Raw genomic sequence first — 21,776 nt, 5'->3', positions numbered from 1 at the left:
AATCAAGAATAAAGTCTTTCAAGATAAATGCTTCAAATCGCAATTTGCAGCTGGCTCAAACAGGGAATGAATAATGGATTGCAGCACCAGGTTCAAGTCACAAGGTGTAGAAGGATCCTTGTAAGGAGGTCTTAGCCTTAAAGTTCCTTTCAGGAAGGCTTTACATAGTTTGTCGGACATGAAATTTGCATCACTTAGACCATTATGAAAGTTGGAAATAGCAGCTAGATGTACTCATATCGTGGCTGAGGACACTCCCGAATTGAAAAGCGATGCTAAGAATTATAAAACCTGGTGCAGAATATGGATCAACATTGATCTCTGAAGCCCGTTTTGAGAATTTATGCCCCTTACTGTTGTACAGTCTTCTAGTTGAAGGTTTGTGAGAGGCTAGAATAATACGTTAAACTGGGGCAGTGAGACTAGTATACCTGGCAATCATGGGAACTGGAGGAGCCATGCAATGAGCTTGAGATTCTGGAGAATTGTATGAACAAGCCCCTCTAAATGGGACAAGAGGCCTGGAGCCGAGTCCAGGATCCAGGGTTTCCGAAGTAGGTGAGGCCAAAGGAAGGGGAACCAAATCTGTCAAGGCCAGAATGGAGCAATGAGAATTATCTTGTTTTTCGACCTGCTGGCTTTCTTAAGAAACTGGGAAATGAGAGGTACTGGGGGAAAGGCATACAGAAGACCAAGGGAAAATTGGGAAGGAGAGTATCTCCGTCACTCGCCCACTGGGGGGAACATGGCAAAACAGCTGCTGCACTTGTTCAGGGGGGAATGCAAAACGACTGCAGCAGGGCTGGACCCATAGATGGAAACTCCTCTCAGTCACCAATGGATTGAGACACCACTCGTGAGGCATCAGAATGCTCCTGCTCAACTTGTCCACAATCACACTGGCGCTCCCTGGAATGTGTGTTGCAATTAGAAAGCGGTTGGATGAAATTGCCCATTGCCATATCCTGACTGCTTCTCAACAAAGAGGGTAAGACCTCGTTCCACCTTGTTTGTTGATGTACCAAACCACTGACACGTTGTCTGTCTGGATTGCACTCGTTCCAAGGAGAGGACTTCTTGGAATGCTTCCAACGCCAAAAGCATTTCCCTCATCTCTAGAATACTGATGTGCAAATTTGCCTCTAAATGGGACCAAGTGCCTTGAACCATCTTTCCCAGATAAGACTTGCCAGCCTATCCGGGATGCATCCATGGTCACTATAGCTTGGGATTGAGACAAATAGATGGCCTGACAAAATGTTGTTGGAATGAAGTAACCAACTCAGGTCTTTCTTGTATAAATTGGTGATCAATACCTGACGGGACATTGGTTGATTCAGTAAGAACCATTGCGATGCCAAGAGCCATTGCAGGATTTGCATGCGAAATTTCGCAAAGGGAACTAAGATGATGGTGGCTAGTCTGTAACAGTTTTGCAGTCACTGTTCTGCTGTGAATAATTTGGCTGACTTGCAATTTTATTCTTTGAAGTCTTTCTTGGGGAAGAGATGCAATACAAGTGCTTGTGTCTAACACCGCTTCTATGAAGTCCAAGTTCTGTGTTGGTTCTAGATGGGATTTTTCATAGTTTACAGTGACCCCAGTGAGAAGCAAGTATGAAGAATGTAATTCCTTGCCTCCAACACTAGATGCCTGGTGGATGCGTTAATGTGCCAGTCGTTTAGGTATGGAAACGTGCAGAATCCTTGCAGTCTGAAGTGAGCTGCTACCACTGCCATGCATTTCGTGAACACCAGTTCAGCAGTTCACCAGCTGTGGTGAGACCAAAGGGCAGGGCTCTGAACTGATAATGACTGGCTCCCAGCCGGAAGTGCAGAAAACTTCTGGAGTGCTTGTTCATTTTTATGTGATAATATGTATCCTGAAGATCAATTGAGCACTTCCATCTTTTCTTAAGAATGGAAGTAAAGACTGAAATGCAACCATCCAAAATTTGGTTTGTTGAACTGATCTGTTCAGCACACTGAGATCCAAAAATTGGTCTCCAGTCCGCTGTTTTCTTTGGCACTAAAAAGAATCTTGAGTAAACTCCAGATCTTATCTGGTCTGGTGGGACTGCTTGGATGACTCTTTTGTACAGCAGTTTTTGAATTTCTAAGACTGCTGCATCCCTGCGACTGGGTGGAACATCTGGGATACTCTCTGGCTGACTGGATTGTTTTGAAAACGGGACATTGTAACCTCTGGTTATAATCCTCTGCACCCAATTGTCTGTTATGTTTATCCAGGCAGACAGGTGCAGGGGATAATCATCCCCCGACTGCCTCCAGAAGATGGCAATCGGGATTCCATTCAGGAGCACTGATAGGAGTTACTTGGAAAAGAATCCCTGGAATCCTGATTTTGCACGCCACATCTGCCTAGAGCATGGCGTCTTCCATTGCAACTCCCCCCTCTGCCCTGGGGCGGGGGGGGGGGGTCATTACCACACGATTCCTGGAATAGCTCTTGGGACTTTTTGAATCATAGCTTTCCACTCCAGACTGTTGAGGAGTAGAAAAGCATACTCCCACGGTAACGGGGATCTTTCCATCCTTCTTACATCTGATAAGGGTCTCTGAGGCCAAAAAGGGATCTTCAGTCAAAAGCAGCCTTGACGAAAAAAGACTTAAATGTCTCATGAAACTCACATAAGCACATTCAGGCATGTCTCCTCATGGCTATGCCAGAACCTGCTGTCCTAGTTGTCACTTCAGCTGCATGCACAATGAGTTTCATGGATGAATTACATACTGATTCAAGGGCTGCCAGCTGGGAAATTACTTTATTCTGCACTCCCTCAGCTACAGCTCTTATCAGAGTGTCTGATCTCATTTACCAGGTCTCGTTGGAGTCTTGTAAAATGTGCCATGAAGTTCAGGACCTAAGTACAAAAGTCAAAGAAGGGTAGATGAGCTTCCCGAATCTATCCATCATCCTAGACTCCTTGTTAGGAGGATGGATAGTAGGACTTTCATCAGCAAGTTCCTTTTTGGTGGCAGCTGCAACCACCATGGCATCTATCGGTATCCCTTTAGCCTAATGTTGATGATCCTTAGGAGCTGACAAAATACAGTCTGGTCTCCTGGGGACTGGCTTGATGGAATCAGGAATCTTCCAAGCTCACAATCAGTTTAATTAGAACATCAGTGGGCTCAGAGATCCAAGAGGCAGACGGTTGGGCCCAGAAAGCCTGCAGATATACAGATTCCTCAGAGAAAGGCTAATGGGATGTCCAGCCCCCCCCCCCCCGTTTCAGGATTTCTAGAATGTCTCTGAATGAGACGTCTTCTGGAGGGGTGAGCTTCTGAAACCTTCCCCTTTATCGAAATCGGTATTTTCTGTGTAAGACTCTTCAGGGGAATCCAAATGCTTCCTCCTTCTCCTTTTCTTCAGGGTCACCATTTTGGTGGGATGGTACAAAGAGGTGTCTGAAGAGAACATAACCACAACTGTTGAATCCTGAGGTTTTTGTGCCCACTGTCCCAGGACAGAGGCTGGAGGTAGCTTTGGGCGAGGGGAAGGACTGGTATGTTAGCCCGATGATGATGGTATCAACTGAGAGCCTGCAGTGGACAAGGCCCTCTCTATGACCTGGAAGGCAGACCCCTCCCCCCTTGTACAGGAATGGGAGCCCAGAAAAGAGACAGACTCCCTCGGGACTGTGGTCCCACCCCACACTGAGGAAGCCATCTCCGAAGCTGGAGTCAAGCTCACATGTGCAGATTCCTAGAGAAGTACGGATGGCTCTGACAACACAGGAGTGGATCCATGCTCCTCAGAACCCACAGCAAAGTTTGACCCCAAGAGGTCTCTGGATCCGACAGAACCAAAGAGCTCAAGGTAGTTATCGGTGCCAGACATGAAGATCTGATTGGCACAGACAGTCGAAACCAGGACTGTCAGAGCTGGGAACTCCAAAGGCTCAGTTGGAGTCAGAGGAGGAAACAAAACTGGTGAAGAGACAGGAAAGGCTACAGAGATAGGAAGGTTAGGAACCGATGCAGTATCTAATCCCATCGCCGGCAGGAGCTGGTCCACTAGCATCATAACATCATTTTCTGTTCGGCTCTTGGTGGAACAGACCGAAGAGACAAACAGGGATCTAGGTCTTTCCAAGCACAGGCTTGAAGGTCAGTCTAGAAAAGGGTCTACAGATGGGGAATACCTTGGTCAGGGCCTGTCTTTAAAAGAAAATTCCTTAGGTTACAAAACAGGTGGAACCACGGCCCGAGAAGGCACTGAAGTAACTGCTTTTGAAATGATTGTTGGAGCCAATGTAGTCAGTGCAGAAGCCAGCACTAATGGCACCAAATGTTCAATCAATTTCTCTTTCGATTCCAAGGAAACTATGGAAACCTGGAAAGTTTTAATGAGTTTAGCAGGTTGTGCCGACAAAATTGTCGGAACCTAATGACTCCTCTTCTTAGAGCTTTCATGTTTACTGGAAGAATCACCTTATTTTTCTTTCTACAAGTAAAACAAAATCACCGCAACTAAGAAAATAGTCGTTTATTCCAAAAAATCCAAGATAAGCGCTTTCGTTTGCTTCAAGCAAACTTCATCAGATGAAGTTTGCTTGAAGCAAACGAAAGCGCTTATCTTGGATTTTTTGGAATAAACGACTATTTTCTCTTAGTTGCGGTGATTTTGTTTTACTAGTCATTTTGTGTTCTTGTGGATTTTGGTCAGTTCATTTTCTTTCTACAAGGGCATGTGACTGAATCCATGACAAATACCAGAGTCTTCTTGAAGATGCACCAGACCCAAGCAGTAGACGCATAGAGTGTGTCCATCAGAGTTTGGTAATTTTCTATCACACTTCTGTCATCCTTTGAAGCCAGAAGTTCCTCTAACTTTCTCTGCCATACCAGAAGATCCACGCACACACAGACAGAAAGAGAGAGGTAAGCTAAAAAGTTTTTTTTTTTTTTTTTTTTTTTTAAGACAAGGCAGAAAAAACATAGTAACAATAGTACGTAAGGGTTACCATAGTGGTAAGAGAGAGAGTACCAACATTGGTACTGCAGGTTTACAGTAAAGGTAGATGGGAAAGAGAGAAAGTGAAAGAAAAGGGACTACCAATGATGGCATTAAGAAAAACCCTACAAGTATTAAATAGAGTAGAGGAGCTGGGTAAGCAAAAAGAATATAAGGAATAAAAAATAATGTTTTTGCAAAAGAAAACTTATAGTTGTAGATGAAAACTGTTCGCTTGAGAGCTGACAGAAAAAAACGCATCTGGCACTGAAAAGCAGCAAATGAGATCTGGAGTAATCCTGAGAGAAGCATTATGGGTAAACCTATGCTTGAGAGCTTTAGGAAGGAGCGAGCTGGAATAACAGAGTCAGTTCCATGACACGGAACCAAACCCACAGTCAAGGACTAAGTGAAGACTTGACAGCATCAGATACATTTTTAACACAAGCATCTGTACAAATCAGTTTGATATACCAATGACATAAAATTATTTACAAAACTTCAGCTAGCTATGCTGACATATGTTACACATGCACTGCCCTACTCTCTCTGGCATACGTGGCACTATCTCACATCATCACATCTCTCCCCGCTTTGAAGACTTAAGCTAGTTTCTCAAATGAGCCTGGAGAAACATTGCTTGAGAAGAATGAGCCTGTCTAGAAATACATTAACCCATACCCTGTCTTGATAGCCCATTCGCATTGGCATTTCTGACCCCATCCACTAAGGTGTCAGTCTGAGCCTCTCTGAGATCAGTCACCACGTCCCCCTCAGCCTCCTCTCACCCACTACAAATATTTAGCACAAGAGCCGCTCTATCACTGTAAGGCTTCATCTTAACATGATACAATTTGTGCCCCTGCCTCTTGCCTAGCAGCTCTACCATACAGTTAACATCCCTGACCTTCCTTACCACTTTGAAGGGTCCTTCCCAGGCTGCCTGCAGCTTACTCTGTCTGACAGGAATGAGCACCATAACCGCTATCCCACAACTTATTCTCAGGGCTCAAACATTCCTGTCATACCAGACCTTTTTCTGCTGGTTGGCCTCCTGCCAGGTTCTCCTGGGCCAAGCCCATGAGCTCCATAAGCTTTGTCCTGAGGATTAGGACATATGACACAACAGATTCCTTGTGAGATTTACACACATCCTCCCACTCATCACAAATCAAATCCAAAGGCCCCCCTCAGCCTATGCCCACACAGCAACTCAAAGGGTGAAAAACCTGTGGCTTCCTGGCGTATCCCTATGTATGCAAACAGCAGGTGGGGCAAATATTTGTCCCACTCTCTCAAACCGGTCTGTACATACCAGTAGCATGGTCTTTAGTGTTGAGTTTAACCTCTCCACAAGATTTTTAGTCTGGGGGGTGGTAGAGGTGGTCTTTAGGTGCTTTATCCCACAGCGCTCCCACAAACAAGCCAGGAGGTCTGACATGAAAATGGCAACTTTGTCAGTCAGTATTTCTCTTGGGAAACCTACCCTGCTGAAAATCTCTAACAAAGCACTTGCCACCTTCTCTGCCTTGGAGGACACAGTCACGGCAGCCTCAGGGTATCTAGTAGCATAGTTGAATACCAGTAGGATATACTTCTTCCTTGTGGAACTTCGGGCACTCTGTGGCCCCACAATATCCACAGCTACCATCCAAAATGGCTCCTCAATCACAGGCAAAGGCATCAAAGGAGCTTTGACCTTGTTTGTTGCCTTGCCTACTTTTTTGGGACTGCTCACAGGTCCTGCAGTGCCCTGTTACATCCCTTGCAATCCCAGGCCAATAAAAGTTCTGCATAATATGTCTCTTGGCATGCTTTATGCCCATATGACCTGTAAAAGAAATGTCAAGGGCTATGGCTAGAAGTGCCAGACAGTACACCCCGGGCACTATCAACTGATGTACTACCTTACTCTCTAGCCCTTCCTCAGGGGTCCGCTCTCTATACAGTAACCCTCTGTTCCAGTATACAGACTCCCCTTTTCCTTGAGACTTAGGTGCCTCCTTAGCTACATCCCTCAAGCCTTGTAATGTACAGTCCAAGAGCTAAGCCTGTCTCACCTCCATCTTTGTCACTTTTCCACAAGAAGTCTGGTATCCACTAACAGAGGTGCCTCACTGTCAGCCTGGGTACTACCACTTACCTCTGCCCTTGCAGTCACTTTGTCCAAGGGAACATCAGTACCTATAAGCAGTTGTGGCTCACCTTCAGGCTCACTGCTACAGAGTAGCTCCCTCTCTAAAATGGTCATATCACCAGCCCCGGCTTCAGGTGTGGGGTCCGTCTTGGTCTCCCCCCCAGCCTACCAGACCCATATGCCTGTCTCCAAGCCTGACTGCATGCAACTGCATTCACACAACGCACTGCATTATCAAATTAATTCCCTTTCAAGGCATCTGCAGGAATATCCTCACACACACACCTACTTGCCTGCTTCCTTTTTTATCCTCCCACTCAAGGTGAACCCTGGCCAAAAGTATTTGGAATGGGGTCCCTCCTAAAGCTCTGGCTGGAGTGGACTGCCCAAGCAAGTACTGCTCTTTTTTAATCACTGCATGCTTCACAATGGTTATGTTAGAGGCGGTCTCTCTCTTAGCGATAGCCTGTTTTCCACCCACTAAGGTATGGTACAACCAGATTCTCATGTCCCCAGGCAAAGTGCTAAGGGCTTATTCCCTCACCAAAAGGTCTGCCAGTCTTTCAAAAGTGGTAACTTGACACCCACTCACCCACCTATGAAAATAAGTACTTAGCTCAGCAATATAACCACATACATGAAACTTCTTCCATAAACTTGAGGTGTTAACTTAAAAATTCCAATAAATATTGTTTAACCTTGTCATAATTTAAATAAATAATCATCAGGCAATTTAGAAGGAGCAGTTACAGCTTTACCATAGAATTAAAGGGGTCAAGACTCATAGCCAGAACCCATGGTCAGCTTCATATTCTCTACATACTCTTTCAAATATATGAATAAAACTATCAAAATTATCACCTTCTTTATACCATGGAATAAATGTACTGACATTTGTTGCTTCTGGGATTCAGTTATTCACTTCCCCATTACCTCCACGTTCCTGTCGAAGAGTCAGCATGTCCCTCTCATGTTGACGCTGCTTCTCATTTTCTTCAGCCTCCAAAAGCCAGTCTCTCATTTTCTTTGGCCTCCAAATGCCACAGTTTCTCATTTTCTTTAGCCTCCAAATGCTGCAGTTTCTCTGCCAATTCTAATTTCAAATATTTGGCCTCCAGTTCATGTCTCTAACTCCAGATGGGTTAAGTCATCTGAGGAAAAAGTAAACTGTCCTGTTTCTGAGGGCTACACATCCCCATCACCAGACTGGTTATCTTCTTGGGTGCTGGTCCATGCTGCAGCTGCGATTAAGGCTGAAATAATTTCTTGAGTCAGGTTGGCATGCACCAGTCCTTTGGATTTGCACACCTTAACCAACTGGTTCACTGTCAGCTTTCCACAATCCTCTGCTGACATCTTTGCTGTTTTCCTTGACTACACTAAACTAACAAAATAAATCAAACTGTTGTGAAAAATGAAATTCTGTATGTTTACCTTGTGACTGCTGAGAGTACACACACTTTTAGTGATAACTACTTACAAGCTACAGAAGTTCAATTAATATCCACACCACTGGTCACCAATATGTGACGTCCCTCCTCTAGGTCAATAATCAAGGAGCTCAATCCTCACTACTGACACTGGCCCAAAGGGCAATGCAAAAAATTGATAATGTAAGCCATACAAAGCAAATCTCAAACATTTCCTGAAATTGGGAGTAACAGGAATATGATAAGCATCATTCAGATAAAGATTCACTAGGACTCAATGAGCTGAAAGCATAGCTAGGACCAACTGTAAGGTGAGCAGTTTGAATTTTTTCAACTTTTACAAAGGTGTTTAGAAAGGACAAATCCAGGATGGGTCAACCATGAATGCTCTTTTTTTACTACCAAAAAGATTCTGGAATAAACTCCTTAGCCAGTGTGTAGTACAGGCACTGGTTCTGTGACCTCTGCTTCTATCATGTGATGAAGTACTGAAGAAACCGCTCTGTCTAACCTGGCCTGGTGAATGTGGGGAAATTCCCCTGAAAGGGAAAGGAATTTCTATCTACTGCCAGATCTATCCTCTCCAAATTATTCGCAGAACCTATTTGTCTGAAACTATACTGTGGCCAGGCTGCAGGGCTGAGACAGCCTTGGAGGAGAAGGAAGGGCAAGGGGAAGGGTAGGAGTGGTCTGTGACTTGGTACAGTCATTTTGCAGGGGGTTGATCTATTTTTTGGAAAGGAACCTCTCTCTTTTTTGGTTTCAAAGAATTGCCCTCGTACCATTTCATTTTGGATCTCTGACTTAGGTTTGATTGGGATTTTTGTTTGCTCGGACCCTTGAAGGAAGTCACTTTGTTTAGAGAGAACTTGGGCACAAGAAACATCCTAGATACCCAATGCATTTATGTGCCCCCATCATCTCACTGTTTGAGAATCTCTGTGTTACGGAGGACCCAAACACCAATTCAGAACTTAAAGGTACATTCAAAATTTTGGCTTTTAAATCAGAAAAGTTCTGATTATGTAACCAAGAATACCATCTTAATACAACAGAAGCAGCAGCATTTTTCAAGATTGTATCTTTACATTCAAGCATGCCTCTCAAAGCAACTTTCGAAACCCGAGTCAAATTAAAACACTTTGATTCACATAAGACTTTTTCTCTGCAGATAAGGATGCAACAAATAATCCAAACTGTATGCACACTATAAAATAAATTTCCACATATAGCCTATATAATTTAACATTCTACAGTCTAGATTACTTGAGAAAGACATACTTTTGCCCTGAAGATCTAATTAAGTTTTCCTCTTTATCAGGGGGTATTGAATTAGAAGAAGCCAAGGACTTTCTATTTGAGCAGGTGACTGGGGAGACCACAGCTGGATCAGCACTCAAATGGGAAAAGAGACCTGTTATATCAGAGGAGACCCTATATTTTCGCTAAGCCTTTTAAGGGACTGCTGGAATAGATAATGCTATCCTGTTGGTATCTTTATAAACATCCTTCAAGGCCTGTAAGAGAGAGGGGACAGCCACAGAGTTGGGTATTCTTGTGCTCTATAATATCATATGCTATGGCTAGCTCTGGGATAGTTCCAGACTGCTCCCAAGCAAAAAACATCACTAAATCTAGCAACCATTTGAGGGAAAGTGAGTGCTTGTTTAAACTTAAGCTCATATTCACCTTCCTAATAATAAGAATTACTAGACTCCGTGACAACTAGGAAATCATCATTGTCCTCATTAGATTCCGCATCACTCTCAGAAACAGAAAGGTCTCTAGCCAAACTAGCACTGGAAGCATTTATGGGAATTCAAACACCAGAATTAGCTGTCTCTGGTACACTCATAGCCAAGGAAACCGTATCAGCCTTACAAAAAGCTATAGTCCAATTATCAAGCTGTAACGTAAAACTTCTGTTTCTTTTTTTTTTATGAACTTCACTACTTGATAAAATATCTGGGGACAGAGTATTATGTCCGGCAAGAGGGCCACTTACACCAGACTACTCCTGTACCTAAAGGGTTTGGTCTTCCCATACCTACACCAGGTACTGGAACAGCCCCGGAGGATGTGTCTAAACCACATTCCATAGTGAGGGATGGGGCAAAAGGTAAGTGATCTGCAAGCTGAGCAGTGGTCCCAGAAAAATCACTAACTGTAGGCCAAGGCATTATTTATATTTGCTTTTTTTATTTTTGGGTGCAACTGGATTTGATTGGGGCTACCAAAGTTAGGAGCCCTCAAATCGGGGGAGAAAACACCAGATAATATATCACACAATAAGCACTTAAAACGTTTCTAGTAATACATGTATCCCCATACAACTAAAGTCTATCAAACTGTGCTATCATCACAAAAAAGGTCTGAAATGTCTTCAGAATTATATAACTGACAAAGTGCAAACACCTAAGCAACCAATGTGCCACACTAGTGTTAAACATTAGCTCCACACACTTTAATAGCAATTTAAACTATATTTTCTTGTCAGAGAGACTAAAGTCTTCACACTGCATTCAAATAACCTCATTTGAGTAAAATCATGGTCCAATGTTAACACCCACAGCAGGGTCATACATATAATAAACAGTGTATAAATGCTGAAAAAATCCAAGTTATGCAATATTTTTCTGTCAAAAGATGAAAATAAAGGAGTGCAACAGTAGGAAAGACAGGTGTGATTAATTCACAGTTCTAACTGCACAAGACAGACTCTACTGTCTTAACAGCACACATGTACACTGCACTTCTGAGAGAAATACTGAAAGTTTCTTCAGAAATAGTAAAAAAAAAATCATTTGTCAAAAACAGAAGCCAAATAAACACTGCCACAAGTAGAAATTTCCATAGGAATTACTGGAAACAGACAGAAATAAAACACTATTTAAACATGTATTTATTTTAAACATGAAAAAGATGTATTTATTTTAAACATGAAAAAGATGTATTTATTTTAAACATGAAAAAGATGTATTTATTTTAAACATGAAAAAAATAATTCTAGTAATAAAATGAAAGAAAGGAGGACCTCAAATGGGGCTCATTTGAGCAGTAGCCTGAAAAATCAGCAATGGATCTTCTGAAGAGTCAAAGAACTTTCTTCTTTAGATGACAGAAAAACACATTCACATTCTGTGACTGTTACAGGCTTCCCTCTCGGGATATGCTCAGCTAATCAGCTGCCACTGGAACACAGAGGGAGACGAATCTGAGCTTTTAAAAGCTGTTCATTACTGAGTTACCTCAGCAAATAACCCAAAATGCAACTGAGGCAGTGGGAATAATGACTGCTGTTACTAAAATTGGTGCTGTAATTTTAATGGATCTACTGGCATTCCTCAAATCGATGTTACATCCACGTGGCTAACATCTACATACGAATGTTTGAAAGCACAGGTCAACACATTTCTGTGCATGCAACAAAGTTACTTCTTGGAACAAGCAGAATTAAATATTTTTTGCGGGGGGGGGGGGGGTAAACTCAGCCACCCCTACTAATTATATATTCTAAACCTGAGATTTCACAATCACTGGTGAAAGGGCATATTCTTTTAACTCCAGGGATTGCCCGTTATCACACAACTGACAATACAAAGGTTGACTTTACCCACACTTGACCAAAAACTAGGTAAGCCAATTTTAATATGTACTCATTGTACACAAGGGCTTATTACTGTAAAATGTGCTGCCTCTGAAGTGCTCTGATGAAAATGGTCCTTACCAGCTGGAATAAATTAATCAATCAACAAGTAAAAAAAAAATGCAAACGAACAAACTGTAATACAATAACATATAATTCACAAATGCATGCATAAAGATTACATTCTGCACTGATGTAAACTGTACGGCTGCACTAAGTACCCAAACAGAAAGAAGGGGAAATAGCTGTGAAGTATGACTGCTTTGAAAACATGCATACAAAAACACAAATTAAACTCATAAGAAGGAATGTTTTTGTGACTTATCTAAAAACAGAAGGTGAGCATATGAACCTTATACCAAAAGCTGATTAAAGTACTGGCAAAGAGGACCTCAACCAGAAAGACAGATTAGCCGAGTGCGGTCCTCATGAAAGGAAGTCTGAGACAGGATCTTGCAGGGTAGGTGCTACTGGCAGCAGTCCTAATGAGCACATCAACTTTTTAAAAGGTACAGCAGGCAGTATGGAGCATGACCTTGCAAGTGGTACAAAGGAGCTTCTTTCTTGACTAGTGATCAAAGCCTAGTTAGAAGGATATTTTTTCCTAGGCCTGTTATACCAGTAAAGTCTAGCTGTGAGAGATATGGGGCAAGTAAGGTAACAGGTGTAAGGCCCAAGGTGACTGAAGAACAGATTCCATTATCAAACCTGTACAATGTCTTGCGTTCTCTGCCAAAAGAAAAAGTGTCCACGTGCAGGGCTTCTGAATATAGGGTACAACAAAAACACTAATACAAGAGGCTACTTCAGAATGCCAGTTAGGGAAACAGAACCATTTAGAATATGAGCAGTATAAGTGGCTAGCTTTCTTTAGACAGAACAGCACAAACCATGCTGCCTCCTGGCAGTGGAAACTGCTACCTTGATCACAGGCTCCATTGTGGGGATAACCATAGTACAATACATTAATGTGATAAGCAAAAATGTATCTAGGGAACAGTAAGACACAACAGGTCACTTCAGGGTAGGCTTCATTGACTCAACTGCCTCTTCGAGGCTGACTCCTTAGAAAATGAAGGGTATAGCCTAAAACCTAACTGTCTTGAGCCAATTTACAAAAAAAAGGAGTCACCTACTCCTCAGACCTCTCTTAAGCAGAAGAACCTGAACAACGAGGTGAAATCCACCAACCCCACCATCATTATATTCCATGCATGCACTTCTGAAGTCCAAATAGGGAGATGAAGAAAGAAAACTAGCAGAAGGTGTGTGCTCAACAGATGCTGGATGGGTGCAGGTGTGACACTTAGAAAGGAGTACATTATTCTGGCAATGAAAACAGACTGGTCTGCACAGGACCAAAAGTGAGCACAGCACTTTTAACTGCTGTATAGGACTCGTGCATTCATACCTCCAAGATTATGCGCTGATTACGAAAGGTCCCCAAAAAATAACAGATCAAAAAAGTCCCAGTGAGGCAATGAATAGTACAGTTTTGTACCTACCATAAATGTAGATGTCCGATAGATATACAACTGCAGTCATAACATATGGGTTGTCCTGCCTCAGGCAGCCCTCGGTCGGCCGGATTCCAAAGTCTGGGTCCGACGTCGGCTGATGTCGCATTTCTCTCCGACGTCAGAGCGGCTGGAGTACATAAGCATCAGCAGACGCCATTTTCTTCAGTGTTTCTTGCCCCAGATGCCAGGTGCCCTCCAAGGAAGGCTGTAATCAAATTGGAAGGAAAAAACAGGATTCCAAACAAATAAGTAAGCAATAAACAGATACACCATAACAGATATCCCCAGCTAAGATGAACAGGGATAGGAGTGGACCCAAGGCATAGAGGGGTATGGAGGGAGGGAAAATCCGACTGCAGTTGCATATCTATCGGACATCTACATTTATGGTAGGTACAAAACTGTACTATGTCCTTCAAGAATGCAACTGCAGTCATAACATATGGGTAGAATACCATAGCTTAGCTGGGGGAGGAGGAATGCTCTAGGAAAGAGATGGTGTGGCAATCAAACCCTGCAGGACTGCGGAAGCAAAGCCTGCTCTGGACCTGGAGTATAGAGGGAGATTGTAGTGTTTGGAGAATGTATGCACGGAGCTCCATGTAGCAGCTTCTAGAATGTCCTTTGTAGGCACCCCTCTTAAGAATGCTGTAGAGGTGGCTGTAGCTCTGGTGGAGTGTGGTCTGACATTGGCTGGAACAGTCTTCCCATGGAAGGAATAACAAAATCTGATGCAATGTCCAATCCATTTTGAAATAGTCTGTTTTGAAATTGCTTTTCCTTGTACTCCAGGGGCGTAAGCTACAAAAAGTTGATCAGACTTCCTACTGGTCTTGGTTCTGTCCAGGTAGTAGCGAAGCTGTCTGTGAATGTCCAAGGTATGTAACAGTCTTTCCCCTTTGTTTTCAGGATTGGGAAAGAAAGCAGGCAGATGAATAGCTTGATTTAAAGAAACCCTAGATACCACCTTTGGCATAAAAGTAGGGTTGGTTCTTAAGGAGACCCTGTCTCGGTGAAAGATTATGAACGGTGGTATTGCCATTAGGGCCTGTAGTTCCGAAACCCTTCTTGCTGAGGTAATTGCCAACAGGAAAGCTGTCTTCCATGAGAGGAATTGTAAGTCCACTGAAGCTGCTGGCTCAAAAGGAGGTAGAGTCAGTTTTTCCAGGACAAAGTTGAGGTCCCAAGCTGGCACTGGAGCCTTTCTTGGTGGCTTAATGTTCTTGAGTCTCCTGAGGAATTGCCTTAGCAAAGGATGTGAAAACACAGGTGGATCAGTGTTATATCTAGCTGAAATAGCTGAAGCATGTATCTTTATGGAAGAATATGAGAGTCCATTCTGAAGCATATCTGCCAAATATTCCAGGATGAGTGGGATGTTCAATAGTGATGCATCATGACCCTTGCTGGTGTTCCAAATGCTGAATCTCTTCCATTTTGCCAAGTAAACCTTTCTGGTGGATGGTCTTCGAGCTTCTGTTAATATCCGCTGAACTTCCTTGGAGAGAGATAGATTGAGGTTATTCATGGGATCTCCCAGGCTGTCAGCTGCAGTGTCTGAAGGTTTGGATGCACTGTCTTGAAGTTGTGCTGAGTCAAAAGTAGGGGCCACTTCTTGTTGTGACATATGCTCCGTAGTAGCGGGTACCAGTGTTGTCTTGGCCAGTCTGGAGCTATTAGGATCCCCTTGGGTCTCTCTGCTTTGATCTTTAGTAATACTGTGGTCATCAGTGGCAGAGGTGGGAATGCATAGATTGTTAGGAAGTTCCAGTTGAATGAAAGAGCATCTATTTTCCAAGCTTGTGGATGGTATGTCCTTGAACAGAATTTTTGTAGATGATGGTTGAGGTGAGAGGCAAATAGGTCTACTTCTGGCCTGCCCCATGTCGAGGTGAGTTGTGTGAAGATCCTTGGATGTAACCTCCACTCGTGAGGATCTATGAAGTTCCTGCTTAGGTTGTCCGCCAGCACATTGTCTTTGCCTGGAACAAACTGGGATTGTAAGTGTATGTTCAGGCTCAGTGAATTCTCCCAAATATGCATTGTCAGTCTGCAAAGGGGGTAGGAATGGGTGCCCCCTTGCTTGTTTATATACCACATCACAGTGGTGTTGTCTGTCCGTATCAGTAAATGGCCTTGTTGAAGTTGTTGTCGAAAGGCCTCGATGGCATGCATTACTGCCAGCATTTCTTTTTGGTTTATATGCAGATGTGTTTCCTTTGGAGACCATTGTCCTTGTATGCATCTGCCTTCCATATGCGCCCCCCATCCAATGTCTGAGGCGTCTGTGGTCATGGTTTGTGTTATCGGAGGTTTTTTGAATGACATACCTGTATTTGCCTGGCTTACCGAGGCCCACCATAGGAATTCCTTTTGTAGGCATGGAATGAGCGGTATGGGTGCCTCTAAGTTGTTCCTGTGCTGAGATCATTGGCTTTTTAAGTACCATTGAAGCTTTCTCATATGTAGTCTTGCTAATGGAACCAGGAGAATGCAGGATGCCATGTAACCCAGGGCCTGTAGGAATCTCCTTGCAGTCATCTGGGTGAGTTTTGCCAAACCCTTGAAATAATGAGTTAACTTCTCTTGCTTGTCTTCTGTCAGGTAAGCCATTTGAGAGGCTGTGTCCAGATTGGCTCCTAAGAAGGTTATTTGCTGGGATGGTTGAAGTCTTGACTTTTGAAAGTTGACTGTGTATCCCAGAGCCTGAAGTAATTGTATGACATAGTTCAAGTTTTTTGTCAACATCAGTTTGTCGTCCGCTTGTATAAGGCAGTCGTCCAGGTACGGGTAAATTTGGATCCTCTGGAGCCTGCAATGAGCAATTACTGAAGCCAGGCATTTTGTGAATACTCTGGTCGCAGTAGATAAGCCAAATGGCAATGCTGAGAATTGATAATGCTCTGGCCCTGCAAGAAATCTGAGGTATCTTCTGCAGCTGTGTCCAGAGTAATCAGCCAAGACCCCTTGCCCAGCATGGGAAGGAGTTGCTGTAGAGTCAGCATTTTGAACTTTGGTACTATGAGAAAAGTGTTTAATGCGGACAAATCCAGTATTGGTCTCCATTGAGTTTCTTTTCTTGGAACAAGGAACAGTCTTGAGTAGAATCCCTGGCCTTGTTCTTTTTGTGGTACTCTTTCTACTGCTTTTATCTGAGCAAGCAGAGAAATTTGCTTGATAGCCTCTGCCCTCTGGTTTGGTGGTAGGTTTGGCATGCCCTGTTTTCTGGGTAAGGTGTGAAAATGGAACCTGTAACCTTGGTCTATAATGTCCAAAATCCATTTGTCTTTTGTCAATCTGTGCCAATTGTCTGAAAACAGAGATAATTTTCCGCCCAAGGGTGCTTCTGTTTGCTCCTTGGTTGGCGGTCGTAAAGGAAAGTCATTGAGATTGTGTTTGAGGGGCGGGGGATACCCCTGTGTCACTTCTTTGGTTTGCTAGCTGCCATTGTCGTCCCCTGTAAGAACCTCTGTATTGTCCTCTTCCTCGGCCACGCCTGTTTTTACCCTTTGAAATTTTTCAGGATTAGGAAAGGACCAGTTCTTTGAAGGCCAATTCCTGCTGAATCTGGGGGGTTGAACCTGGAGAAAATCTTTGACCGTCTGAACTGATTTTGCTTTTTCCTCTATGAACTTTAACACATCTTTAGCATTAGCACCAAAAAGCTTGTTCTTTTCCAAGGGTGCATCCAGAAGTTTTGCCTTAACATGATCTGGTAGAGGTTTGTTCTTTTAACCATGCATGTCTGCGAATGACTGCCCCTGTCATAGCTGCCCTACATGAAGCTTCCAATGCATCATATCCACACTGCAGAAAGTGATTGCTGACTTGCTGAGAATTATGTACAGCTTCCTGCAAAGACTTCCTGTCTAAAGGGTCAGGAGAGGCCAATGTTTTCTGTAAATCATCTAACAGGTAATCCTGATATTGTAACATATGAAAAAGGCAATTCAAAGCTCTCATTGATAAAGTGGTGGAGGTGTACACCTTTTTCCCCCATCTCTCTAAAGACCTAGCTTCCCTGTTGGAAGGCACGGGATTTTTAGAGGTGGAAGCTGAAACACCTTTAGGTCCCTGAGAAATAGTTTCTAAATCAACGGTATGGGCCCTGAACAAATGGGAATGTGTGTCTGGAACCCTGTAATATCTGTCTGGCTTGGCTTGAGCAGGAGGAAGAGAATCAGGGGTAACACTGGAGTCAGAATATAGATCATCCAAAACATCAAGCACAGGAGGAATAGCTAGGGGCCTGTGCTGGGGCTTTTTAAGGAAGGTTCGAAGGCGCTTTCTGGAATCAGAATATTCCTGGCCTTGCCACTTGAAATGTTCCCTCATGGTATGCAGAACTTCCCCAAAAGAAATATCCTCAGGAGGGGAGGCCGAGGGGATAGAATCCTCTGCATCCGAGTCCTCATAGGTCTGAAAGAGGTCTTCCTGGCCCTCGGAGTGGATAGAGTCCTCAAAATCTTCATCTGAAGGGATAGGTTCAGAGGGTTCAACCCGGGGCCTCTTATCAGGAGGAGGCTGGGATGCTCTCTCAGGATGGGCCTGTGAACCTCTAATCATGGAAATTAAGTCTGCGGCCATAGACATGATTTGTGTCTCAGGAGTAGTTTGAGGCAAGGTTTTTGCTGTAAGGTGCTTAGTCTTGCTGGCTGCCTTAGCCCGAGTGTAGGCCTTAATAGACATGGCCATAGGAGGCCTGGCAGCTCCACGTGCAGGAGTGACCTTATCTACAGCAATGGTCTCTGGCATTTCCTCGGTTTCAGTATCCGGAGGAAAATCTATAACTGGCGTCGGAGTGGTATCTGGTATCGGAGTCGTCGGTATTGCGGTGTATTTGGTTCGGAGCGGTGGAATAACCGTCTCAGGGGGAACCGAAGCACTCGCGGTAGGTTTTGGCGTGGAGTCGGTGGCAGATGCGGGCCTAGGATGTCAGTCCCAGTCTTTTCGTTTCTTGGGCGTTTGCGATGTCGGAAGCTCCGAAAGCATTGTATACGCAAATTTTTCGCCGAAAAAGTCTTCAGCGAACTCCGCCCGGCGCCTGAGAGTGCGCTTGTTGAAGCGAGCACAGGCGACACAGGCCGAGACGTCGTGGTCTGGGCCAAGGCAAGGAAGACAGTAAGAGTGGAAATCCTTATGAGGTATTTGTTTACCACAAGACAGACAATTATTAACTTTTTCAGTAATTTCTGACATCGGCTGAGGCAAGAAAAGGTCCCCAACGGGGTACTTAGCTTTTCTGATGACTTTGGATCGAAGAATACAGGAGCTGACCGACCGGCACTTGCTTCTGCTTCGGGCACCGCGCGGCAAGAAACACTGAAGAAAATGGCGTCGGCTGATGCTTATGTACTCCAGCCGCTCTGACGTCGGAGAGAAATGCGACATCAGCCGACGTCGGACCCAGACTTTGGAATCCGGCCGACCGAGGGCTGCCTGAGGCAGGACAACCCATATGTTATGACTGCAGTTGCATTCTTGAAGGACATCTGTTTCATGTACGCCCAAGTTCAGACCCAGAAACACAGCTCAGGTCCTCAATATACCCCTCCTCAATTAACTCCACATTCTCAGATAAGGGCATCAAACTCTGCATATTGTTCCCAAGAATGACTGCCAGAAAGAAGCTTCTGCTTGACTATGTGCATATGTGCACATTAAAAGATAAGGACCTAGAACAAGACTTTCCCCTCAAGAGGATTGGTGATAGAGACAGTGAGGAGGGGAGAGCAAAGGCCACTAATAAAGCTGTGAACATTGAAATAAATTTGGGTCTGGTTTCAAGACCTATCATCAAGTATTCACCTTGCACCTGCCTGAGACCCCAGATAAGCCCGTTAAATAGCCTTCCCATGGACTGCTTCACTACCTCCAGTTCTTCACACTGTCTCTCAAATCTCATCAGGTGAGACCACCAGCATGGGCTCCGATCCCAGTCAAAGAAGGCAATGTCTGTCGGTAGCCGAATTCATGAGCTCATGGACAGCAAGCATACATCAAAAGGCGTATACTTCAAATCATCAAATGTGCAAACATTTCTGCTGACAAAAGCCAGGAAATATGAAGTACATTAGTGTTTGAAAAGAATAATGACTCCTGCAGTACTCACACCCACTAGTTTTGGTAAAGATGCTTCAGAGTTGTAAAAAGGGTGTGCACCCAGCCCAAAGTGTAACAGACTCAATTTTTAGAAAATCTGTGTGAGAAAGCAAAAGACGGGTGATAAAGAGCTGGACCAACAACAGGGCCCTTCGCAATAACAGTTCTAAGAAAAAGCCCTATATAAGAAAAAAGAATAATAAATATATGTTTGTAAACTATATTAACTGCTACAAGAAAGTTGTACAGAAAATGCATTCTGTGATGCTCTGTAAGACATCTATATAAATGCTATTAGAACTTGCAGCAGTTTCCATTACAATAATGACTTGTGCCTTTGTCATTTTTTAGATACGCAAACACTTCATGAACTGCATTACTGGATGAATTTTTCATGACAGTATTCACAATCCATCACTGCATCTATTTCCCTGGCGTATTTAAGCTATCTGCAACACAACAAACAAATACATGAAGTATTTGATACTCCGGTTTATCTGTGTGCATGAAATTCAATTAATGCCAAATTACTAATGACCAAAAAGATTACATTCTTACCCAAGAATTTTTGCACAGTCATCATAATATTTCATTGAGTTTTTCACAAAGCTGAAGCCGTTTACATCACAGACATAAGACTGGCCATTTGCACGCAGTAAATCAAAGCCACATACGGTTTGCTGTCAAAACAAAAATAATGGCATTTCATCTCGAGAAATTATCAATTCATCTTACTTCTGAAAGACCAGCTCAATTTTCCACCAGTGAAAATGCAGGCAAGGTTTACTTCACAGACAAAACAATTCAGAAAATACTACTCACAGTGTACAGCTATATATCTGGCAGCACTTCTTTCACTTTAAGTAGCTATATATTTACAGTATTATTTTTTTTTCAGTTAGGTCACACTATGCATATGGAATGCAATATCTGTTAACTGTGAATACAAATATGTATGCCTGCACTGGCCAGTAACAACAATGCCTAGGTGTCAGCAAAGAAGAAATTTGGAGGAAAAAAAGCAACTAGAATAGGAGAAAAAAAGTTCTGGTTGGAAAGAATCTTGCAGTTTTTTATCAGCAAAAAAAAAAAAAAAAAGTTTCAGATTTGGTACAGGAGATGGCTTCCAGTAATTTAGAGTGAAAAATAAATCAAATGCACTCAGGGATACTTAAAGTAAATGAAACACTGAAATGACATATATGCAGATAAATAGATATAAATATTAGCTAAATAACAAAAGGTTGAAAAAAAATAGAAGCTTTAGCCAGCTGTTCAGATAAACTGAAACTTGGAAAAATCAGAAGATGAAATGTAGAAAAAGGTTGGCTGAAGCATGAAGAGCTACTTCAAAAAATCAGCAGAATTAAAAGACAACACAGAGAAAACCAGAGATATTCTGCTGCTGTAGCTGACATAGTGGAAGAAAGACTGCATTAATTTTTATTCAAGGAGAAACAAGTAAGTGGATTGGCGTTTCACAGCAGGATTTGTTAATTGAGAGGGCACATCATAGGTATGCTCCAGATCTGGCCATGAGAAAGCAGACAAGACCTGTAAAAGAGAAGACACAATCATAGCATAGCAGCAGAGAGAGTGGTAGAAGGGAAATGATTAAAAAATGGGGACAGCAGAGTGTTTGTGTGGAAAATGACTATTCACTATACACCACGCAGAATAGAAGCAAGTTTATTCCACAAATCAGAAATGGTATGACACTCACGTGCTGTATCCAGTTGTCTTCAGAATATTTGCTTCCCCGGGTGGATCAAAGAAATGTTTTGACATAGAAAAGAGAGAGGGAGAAATACAGTTCAGACAACAAAAGGTGAGACACCAAGCAGGAGAGACCGTTTCTCATTCTTCTGATGATAGCAAACCCCACAGACAGGGGTACAGAGAATAGGCAAGAGGGGGCTGGAATTTACTGGAGAATACTAAACAAAGGAACGAAGGTATAA

At 43.2% G+C, this 21,776-nt stretch overlaps 1 protein-coding gene across 1 annotated transcript in view; it reads right to left on the bottom strand.

Annotated features, from left to right (window-relative positions):
- PPIP5K2 (diphosphoinositol pentakisphosphate kinase 2) overlaps window positions 1–21,776 on the bottom strand; it is a 3,486,936-nt gene that overhangs the window by 2,660,095 nt on the left and 805,065 nt on the right. Inside the window, 1 exon segment of the mRNA XM_044063880.1 lies at window positions 20,374–20,495. Within this exon segment, the coding sequence (XP_043919815.1) occupies window positions 20,374–20,495 (122 nt within the window).

The sequence above is a fragment of the Protopterus annectens genome, chromosome 2.part2 (genome assembly GCF_019279795.1).
Source record: "Protopterus annectens isolate FY-2018-M chromosome 2.part2, PAN1.0, whole genome shotgun sequence".
In the NCBI taxonomy this organism is placed as follows: domain Eukaryota; kingdom Metazoa; phylum Chordata; order Ceratodontiformes; family Protopteridae; genus Protopterus; species Protopterus annectens.
The sequence above is the reverse complement of the archived record's forward strand: the minus strand, read 5'-3'. Positions and strand labels throughout refer to the sequence as shown.